At 37.8% G+C, this 9,900-nt stretch overlaps 1 protein-coding gene across 1 annotated transcript in view; it reads left to right on the plus strand.

Moving 5' to 3' along the window:
* The first annotated feature begins 1,688 nt into the window (after window positions 1–1,688).
* Window positions 1,689–9,900, plus strand: part of tab1 (TGF-beta activated kinase 1/MAP3K7 binding protein 1) — a 9,794-nt gene continuing 1,582 nt past the window's right edge. Inside the window, exons 1-10 of the mRNA XM_016549635.1 lie at window positions 1,689–1,795; window positions 2,587–2,717; window positions 2,791–2,941; window positions 3,193–3,279; window positions 3,366–3,495; window positions 3,638–3,754; window positions 4,497–4,608; window positions 6,329–6,473; window positions 7,213–7,426; window positions 9,162–9,315. Coding sequence (XP_016405121.1) covers window positions 1,763–1,795; window positions 2,587–2,717; window positions 2,791–2,941; window positions 3,193–3,279; window positions 3,366–3,495; window positions 3,638–3,754; window positions 4,497–4,608; window positions 6,329–6,473; window positions 7,213–7,426; window positions 9,162–9,315 — 1,274 coding nt within the window. The 5' untranslated portion in view covers window positions 1,689–1,762. The remainder of the gene's footprint in view (window positions 1,796–2,586; window positions 2,718–2,790; window positions 2,942–3,192; window positions 3,280–3,365; window positions 3,496–3,637; window positions 3,755–4,496; window positions 4,609–6,328; window positions 6,474–7,212; window positions 7,427–9,161; window positions 9,316–9,900) is intronic.

The following is a 9,900-nucleotide window of genomic DNA, read 5'->3' on the forward strand; positions in this document are numbered from 1 at the left end:
ACACACACTCACAACACACACACTCACAAAACATACACACACACACAACATACACACACACACACTCACACACACACAACATACACATACACACACACACACAACATATACACACACACACACACACACACACACACACACACTCATAACACACACACACACACACAGTCTGTCATCAGTGTTGTGAAAGTTACTTTGGAAATGTAATAGGTTACAGATTACAAGTAACCCTATTTAAAATGTAATAAGTAGTGTAACTATTTCAATGACTTTATTAAAGTAATATAACTGAATACATTTGATTGCTTTTCTAAATTTCTAATGAATGTTTTCAACTGTTAATCACTTTGAAACCTGTAAAGCAGGCAGGTTTAACCTCACAGAAGAACTCAACACTGATTACTGCCAGACTTTCACAATCCTTCAGCGTTTGATTTAAGATTATAATCATTTCATTTTAAAGCACAACCACCACAAAATCAGACTTCTATTTACTTTGAGATATCGGAGGTTAAATACAGAATTAAAAAACTTAACCTTAAAAAAAATAAAGCATAAACATAAACTCAAATAGGAAACAAAAGCAATTTGGTAAAGAAATCAATCACATCTATATGTGTGTGAAAATATTCAGACGTAACCCCTTTGTAATCGTTAACATTTTCATAAGTAACTGTAGTTTAATTACATGTTTTTTTCTCAGTAACAGATTGCAGTTACATTTATTTTGTAATTAAATTACGTAATTCTGTTACATTAGACACGGTCACTATGACTTTATATCAAATCATAATCATACGCATTAAGCATATACAAGCAAACGCGCTCTTACCCACGACAACACATCTAGCTCTTAATTTCACCATTAGGCAGAGATTAATAATAATTAATTGATTACATATGAAGCGGAATGTGTGTAGATTATCGCTGCTTCCGCCACTGCAACCCGAGCCTAAAGCGTTGCTTAGCGACTGAGATAAAGCGCTGCTATTGGTCTAAACGTTTTTTTCCCTCAGCACTGCGATTGGCTGAACGGCGTGACGCAGTAGACGTACGTCACTCCGAGGTTAACGTATCTGTTTTGAAACGCACTGCTAAAGGCCACGCTTCACACGCGCAGCTAAAATAACTTTATTTCCTCATAATCATTTATATAAGAATCCACTGACTAAATAAAAAATAAAAGTAAATAAAAACTTCTCTGAAAAAAGTCGTGTAGAAGCGATTTTCACTTAGAAACTACTAGTGCATTTCACAAACATTTATAAAGAAAGGGCAAGCATCACATTAAATTAAACGTGAAACTTTGAAGCAGAAAATCTGAAATAGTTTCTTTTAAAAAATAGATTACAAATAATCTTTGTTTTATTTACAGCTTCAAAAATAATTTTAGTGTATAACTTAACTTTGAAATTAAACAGGAACCCAATAAATGAATGAAAATAAATAAATAAAACAAAACAAAAATCGTTAATTAATTAATCCATCGTTCTATTTGGAATTAAATAATTAAATTAATTAATTAAATTAATAATAATTAATTTATGGAAGAATTAGAAGTAGATTAAAAAGACCTAGTACTGAACGCAAAAGAAAGCGCGGTTGCTATGGTGACCATAACGCGACGCGATTCTACCGGAAGGTGAACCGGTCTAGAGCGGACTGAACCGGACTGATCTCAAACTCATGCAGCTGGTCTGAGTCTAAGCCGCGCATGCGCACAGATGCGCTGTAGATCTGACGCCGCTCACTTCCGGTCAAGATGGCGGCGCAGCGCAGTAGCCTGATGCAGAGCGTAAGAAAGTGTTTTTCTCTCATCATCAACACTCATTATTACTCAAATATTACTCAGGACTGCGTGTGTAGTTTAACACTCGTGTGTTATGAGGGTCGTGAGGGACTGAATCGCCAGTGTTAGTGTTTATTCCGTGTGTTGATCTACGACTGCTGTATTTACCACAGCACATCTCTATCTTTACAGCGTTAAACGTCATCTAATGCTTTTATTCTGTTATTAATTAGTTAGCGTCACTGTTATGTTCAGTCTAATGGTCTGAAGTATTGTGAAGTACACAAACTGAAAGATTAACTAACCAAACCACTGAACCTACATGAATAAATTAACTAATACACATAGAAATACAAAGCTAAGTAACTCATTATCTGAATGAAGCTTGATCAAATCTGGCCTGAGAATGTAAAACGTTAAAAAAAGTAAAAGTCCTTTATGTTTTTTTACAATGTATTTTTCTTAAATGTATACATGTATGTATGTGTGTTTATTTATACATAATAAATATACACAGTACAGTACACACACATGTACTATGTAAACAAAAACATTTATTTTGGATCACGATTAATCATTTCACAGGCCGCACTAATTAAGGCACATCATTTTCAGAAACCAGGTCTTTATATCATTTTGCATCTCAAGTGAATACATGTTGATTTCAGAATGTTTTGACAGTTTTACTGGAAATCAAGGTCACGAGAGCATCATTTTGTGCAGTGCTGAAAGTGTTCAGTAATTGATCTGTAGGCCGATCGGAGCGATTGATGATCAGGTGTCTGCTGTGATTGCAGCATCAGAGCTGGACTGACGCTCTTCCTCTGTGTCAGCTGTGTGGCGTCGGTTCGGCCCCGAACTGTGTGTACGGCCCCGACGGGAAAGGGACCCAGAGCCACCCCAACGAAGACGGACACTTCTGCTTCAGGTAGAGCCGCTCGCAGACGCCTGCGCAGACTCTGATCAGTGTGAACTGATGTCACTTCCTGTTTCCTCCTCAGCACTGAGTGCTGCTTCCTGTACGGCGTGTTTAACGGCTACGACGGCAGCCGTGTGGCCAGTTTTGTGTCTCAGCGTCTGACGGCGGAGCTGTTGCTGGGTCAGCTGAGCACCGGTCACACGGACGCAGACGTGCGCAGAATCCTCTCACAGGTTTGAGATCTGACAGAAATGTGCTGATCCTCAGGCCGTCCCAGATCAGGATGAGTTTGTTTCTTTCTGAGGGGGAGAACAGCAGATTACATTTTTGGATAAGATAGTGCAAAGGAACATAACATGAATCAAGTACAAAAGATCTGTAAATGATAAATAAATGTAAAATTGATGCCATTAAAGAATAAATTTAAATAAAATGGTTAATAATAGTAATTATTAATATAATATCTTCTGTGCTGGTCTCTCAGGCTTTTGATGTTGTAGAGAAGAGCTACTTTGAGACCATTGATGATGCTCTTGCAGAGAAAGCAAGCCTCCAAACACAGCTTCCTGAGGTGAGCACATGTGCATGAAGAGACTCAGATCACTGCTTCTGCTCTGGATAAGACTCTGTCTGTCTGTCTGTCTGTCTGTCTCTCAGGGCGTCTATCTGTCAGCTCAGACTCAGAAGATCGCGGAGCGGCTGAAGGCTTTGGAGCAGGAGGTTTCAGGAGGAGCTACTGCAATAGTCGCTCTGATACTCAATAATAAACTCTACATCGCTAATGTCGGTATGTTCACACACACACACACACACACACACTCTCTCTGAGACACACTAACACACACTCTCACACACACACACATACGATCTGAGGAATCAAACTCTGTGTGCTGATCGTGTCGTTGTTTTCTTCATTTCTGTGTTTTCAGGAACCAACCGGGTTCTTCTCTGTAAGACCACCAGTGACGGTCAGAACCAGGTGATCCAGATCGGACGAGCTCACACAACCGACAACGACGACGAGCTGTCCAGACTCGCCCAGCTGGGTCAGACACACACATGCTAATGCATTAAATACAATATGCAATCAAAATGTGAATTTTGCGAAATGTGAAAGGCTTAAAAATATAAAAATGACTGAATAAAAACAATAAAAAAATTTTTTAATATTTTACTATAAAACCAAGTATTACACAAAAATAATCATAGAAATAAAAATAATTTTATTTTACATTACAACACAATGACAGTACTAATATTTTAACGTGAACCGAGGTGCTCTGAAATCATGAGCTGCTCATGTGTAAATGAACACAGTGACATGTTTCACTCTAAAACACACGGCCCATGTATTTATTTCATTAAATCACCACCTTTGCTATTTGATAATGGCTTTACGTTCATATATGACGATGGCTTTAAGCCATGATTTTGGTTTTATTTAATTTAATCAGCAGTTCTAAAATGCACTGTTACTCTATTCACATAAGTTGTCAGTAATGAAGAGGAGCAGTGAGTGCTTTTCTATTTATCTTCTCAACATGATTGATATTATTCACATCAGCAGGGCTGTGATTCGGACAGTAATATGACTCTGACTCAATCGTCATATATGAACTGGTTCAGAGGTCCTTTGGTGCCATCTTGTGTTTACGTGGTTTCTGACACCTCAGCATGTTGAATGACATGCTCATGCTGGACGTTTTTATTTTTGATTATGTTTTAGCAATAAGTGTTGATTGTGTCTCAGCTGAGCATGTCGAGTGTGTGAATGATTGTGTGTCTCAGGTCTGGATCCGGTGCGCTTGAGGCAGACTGGACTGATCTCAGGTCAGAGCAGCACCCGACGGATCGGAGACTATAAAGTCAAATTCAACTACACAGACATCGACGTGCTCAGGTGTGTTTCTGATACACACACACACACAATCTCACATACACATTCACACTCACACATGCACACACACACACACACACACACACACACACTCACATACTCACACTCGCACACTCATTCACACTCACAAACACACTCTCTTACATACACACACTTGCGCACATAGACACACACACACACACACACACAAACTCTCTCACATACACACACTCGCACACTCATTCACACTCACACACACACTCTCTTACACACACACACTTACACATACACACACACACACACACTCACATACTCGCACTATACACACACACACACACACACTCTCTCACATACACACACTCGCACACTCATTCACACTCACACACACACTCTCTTACACACACACACTTACACATACACACACACACACACACTCACATACTCGCACTATACACACACACACACACACACTCTCTCACATACACACACTCGCACACTCATTCACACTCACACACACACTCTCTTACACACACACACTTACACATACACACACACACACACACTCACATACTCTCTCTCACACACACACACACACACACACACTCTCTCACATACCCCCACAAACACATTCTCACATACACACTCACTCTCACATACACACACTCGCACACTCATTCACACTCACACACACACTCTCTTACATACACACACTTGCACATACACACACACACACAAACTCTCACACACACACACTCACTCACTCTCACATACACACACTCGCACACTCATTCACACACACACTCTCACATACACTCTTACATACACACACTTACACATACACACACGCACACTAATTCACACTCACACACACACACACTCACACTCTTTTTTTTACTTTAGTCTGGTCTTGTGTCAAATGTCCTTGTTAATTTTTATCACATTTAGTCAAACTTATCCTGTTTTATTTTCGTTGATAGAAAGTCTGGGCGTTTAATTCTTCTCTCAGTATTTCAGTCTGTCGTTTCAGAACATTCTATTTATAATTCAACAATGGTTCAGTGGTTAATCAAGATTATTTTGCTCAAAAATATAATCATGATTATTGTCATTTTTTTCATCACAATTATTGCACTTTCACATAAGCACAAATCAAGAGAATGTTAACTCTCATGGTTTGCTCACAGATTTAGTCGCAGCAAACAGCGCAAACGACCGCGTGAAAGAAAACAGACTGGCTGTGTGACACTATTATTTGAGCAGAATATCTCAATAGAGATTCATGATTGCTGGTGTTTTCAGATCATTAGCCCTTTTTCTGTAATGTAAAGAGAACGCAAGCGAATGGTTGCCAGGTTGGGAAGATTAAGTAAACCACTGGGCAGAAAATATATCAATTTAAGAGAAAAGCTCTGATTGGGGATTTAAACTCTTGACATCTGGCAACCATTAATGCTTGTGGAAGCTTGTTAGCAGTGCAACATAATGTAAATATGCTAAATTACAATGAAACCCCTTCAGGATAAATAACCAGCAGACAATTATGCTTAATAAATCAAGAGAAGCAGAAATCATGATCGCGAGTTTTTTTGACCATATTTAGTTTCCTGATTTATTATGTTTATCTTATACATTAGCATTATGAAAACTGGTAAAACAAAAAGCTTCTTCAGTAAAATGGCACAAAATTCTTAATATGAACAATTTTAAATTATGTAAATGTTTTTGATAACGTGTCTGTATTCAGTGCAGCGAAGCAAAAGCCAATCATCTCGGAGCCTGAGATCCACGGCGGCCAATCGCTGGAGGGCGTGACGGGCTTCCTGTTGCTGATGTCAGAGGGGCTGATAAAAGCCCTGGAGTCGGCTCATGGACCGGAGCAGGTCAACCAGGTGATAACATGAATTATCGCTGAAGATCTGCTGAAGATCTGTTAGAATGTAAGAGCTGCCGAAATAAAGTCACGTCTAGGGATGCACCGAAAATACAATTTTTGGCCCGAAGCCAAATAAAATTAAATACTGGGCCAAAGGCCAAATACCGAACACGTTTTTTCGCATTTTCCCCCATGTATTTTGCCTTTTTTTTTTTCACCATTGCATAAATTAAATACTTTCTTCAGTTAAACAAGGAGAAAAAAAAAATCATTACTGAGCAACTGACGAGTAACACTGTTTTAGCGCAGATTTTCCTCGCGCTTTGGACTCTGGCGCCGCGAGTTCGCGCAGCGCTGTCAGAATACATGCAGTTCATGCGTGCATAAGAAAAAATAACGTTCTGCAGTTTATTTACTAATTGTTTAAGGCCATTTGGTGATTTCAATCATCATACAGTAACCAGCAACAACCAAACCCCCTTCCTCTTCTCATCGGCGACATCATGCAGTGCAGTACTCAACAGTCTCTCGCTGTCGGTGCTTATGATTTTTGCGTCTTTTAAATGCTTCAACACTGCAGACGTGTTTGCTGCATTCGTGCGTGCCTCTATTTGATCGCGTCACGTAATTGTTCAGTACAATTTATTCAGTCTTTTCACTTATTCAATAATTTCGGTTGCTGAACATTCTAGTCACATCCATCCTGCAGCATCGTTTCAATATCTGTGAACTACATTTCCCATGTTCCCCGGCAGGAGATCGTTGCCATGGTAGCGGCGGAGCTGGCGCAGCAGAGCAGTCTGGAGGCGACTGTGCAGTCGGTGGTGGAGCGCGTCAAGCGTCTGCATCACGACGCATACGTGAGCGGCAGACAGAGGGCGCCACACTGCGCCAGACATGAAGACATGACGCTTCTGATCAGAGTCGTTAACTACACACTCGCAGACGGCTCGCTCACACCCACACAAGGTGAGATGCAGCGCTGCTGTGGGCTCGACCAATCACAAGCCAGAATCACAACCACCTGCTTTATAAACCACAGTACACACAGGTTAATGAAAGTCCTTTTGACTTATAAAGCGGATAGTTCCGGTCCTTGATTCTGATTGGCTGAGCCGCGTTCGAAGCTGTTGTAAATTACTCTAGAAAGTAACATACAACTTTGTTTACGTTTGTGTGTTGCTTGGCAACCACTTTGTTGCAACCACAACTGTTTCTGAGGAACTACATTGTTTGGTGGAAGAATACTGTTTTTATTAATATCATTTTAATATCCTGTTTTATTCTGTGAAACCTTATTACGTATATGGAATAACCATTTTATAAAAGCAATAAGCCCCGTGAAGCCGTGGTTTACAGTGAATTTATGACAGCTAATCGGCGTTGTTAGGCACGACAACGGAGTTAGCGGAGTGCCTAAAACCCCCTTAGCTGTTATAAAGGACGCTTCGCGTCGTGCCTAACAACGCCCCTTAGCTGTTATAAATTCACTGTAAACCATGGCTTCTTGGGGCTTATTGCTTTAATAAACAATAAGATCTTAGACTGTCACATTAGATTTAGGGTTTCTTTTATATATATATGCATTAGTGCTGTCAATCGATTAAAAAAAATTAACTAATTTTTTCTGAAATTAATCGCGATTAATCCCACCTACCATTAAAGATTTTAAATATACTTTTATATTGCAGTCATTTCACATTCAATGTCTAAATTAATGTAGAAACAGCATAAAGACAGTATATTTTTAATATTTGTTTAATGGAATCTTTTTTTTTTATGACTGAAGGTGAGAATCACTGATACCAGTACTACTGATGTCTCTAGGAAATTGTTATTTTTTTCCTAATATTTAACCATTGACTATTTGTAATGTTGACTGTACTAACATTACAGTATAATTGAGAGCTATCCATTTTTATTGACATTTATTAGACTTTAAAAAACAACAACTTCTTTTTTAAGTGAACTTAAAACAATCTTCACATAAACCCATTATAATAAATGTCATATTTACCTGTGCCTTTCAGCAGAAATATACAGAAATTGAATAATTAAGTATCAAACACTAAATTAAATATAGATGAATCCTTAAAGCTACAGAGGTTATTGATTTCCTCTTTTTTCTTTTGATCTTTGATTAATAGACATCACAGCAGTTGGTTATTAGGTTATTTGCTGCTATTACTTTAAGAGCTGCCGCTGCTGAACGTGACGCGGATCTGACACGCATTGTGTGTGTTTTTATATACTCTTTATCTTTTCTGACCCACTTCAGGTCTTAAAGTCTCTACTAATGAGCTGACGAGTTTAATCGGGTATGTTAGATGAGGGAGACAGTGCTTTTTTAATAAGATCAAATTCGTTTTTCATATTTATTCATTTTCAAATTTGGTAAATTTTATGTCAAATAATTATCAATTTATTTGCAGCATATCTTATTTTATTATTTTTAAATATCGGCTCCTTATGATATTGCCATTGACATCGGCATCAGAAAATCTATATTGGTCGACAACTCTTAACCATGGTAAAATGAGTGTAACTGTATTTTAATAGTTACATTTACTAAATATTAACCATATGCATGAACAATTCCTCCTACACGTATTATATTAGTGTAGGCTTTCAAAACCAGTGCATTAATACACAATCAGTGTGTGTTTTAATCAGCATCATAATTAGCATTGATGTGTGTGTGCAGGAGGACGGATCTACCCGGTGTCTGTGCCGTACTCGAACCATCAGAGCACCAGTAAGACCAGTGTCATGCTGTCTCTGGTCATGCCGGCGCAGGGAACGCTGACCAACGGCTCCAACACTGCGTCCACGCTGGAGGGAGACACACCGACCGCTGGGTAACACAGCGCTGACCGCGCTTAGGAGCGCTTTTTTCCTTTCTCATTTTAGATTCATTTTTAGTCATTTAGTTTGCGCTTTTTTGCCATTTTTAGTAGTATATGTATATAGTTCAACTAAATGAAAATAGGAAATGTTGCTTTGTAAAATAAATACAAAGAATGAACGTTTTAGTAATTTAGTTTGTTTTTGCCATTTTTATTAGTTATTGGTTTTTTTTCTAATGTGTCTATATTGTTTTTACTTATTTTTATTTTTAGAATTGTATTTATTATTTTATTTTAGTACATCAAGTTAAACTAAATGAAAATGAGAAATTACGTTTCCTTTTTAATTTTAGTAATTTAGTTTGCCATTTTTATTAGTTTTTTTCTGTCTATTGTTTTTACAAATTTTTATTTTCATAATTTATTTATTTAATTTATTTATTTTTTTATTTTACTACATCAAGTTAAACTAAATGAAAATGAGAAGTTTCCTTTTTAATGTTAATGTTTAATGTTAAGTTTTAGTAATTAAATTATTTAATTTTTTTTGCCATTTTATCATTGTTTTTATATATATATATATATATATATAATTTT

This window comes from Sinocyclocheilus rhinocerous, unplaced genomic scaffold (assembly GCF_001515625.1).
Source record: "Sinocyclocheilus rhinocerous isolate Xijiao unplaced genomic scaffold, SAMN03320098_v1.1 scaffold2780, whole genome shotgun sequence".
NCBI classification, from domain to species: domain Eukaryota; kingdom Metazoa; phylum Chordata; class Actinopteri; order Cypriniformes; family Cyprinidae; genus Sinocyclocheilus; species Sinocyclocheilus rhinocerous.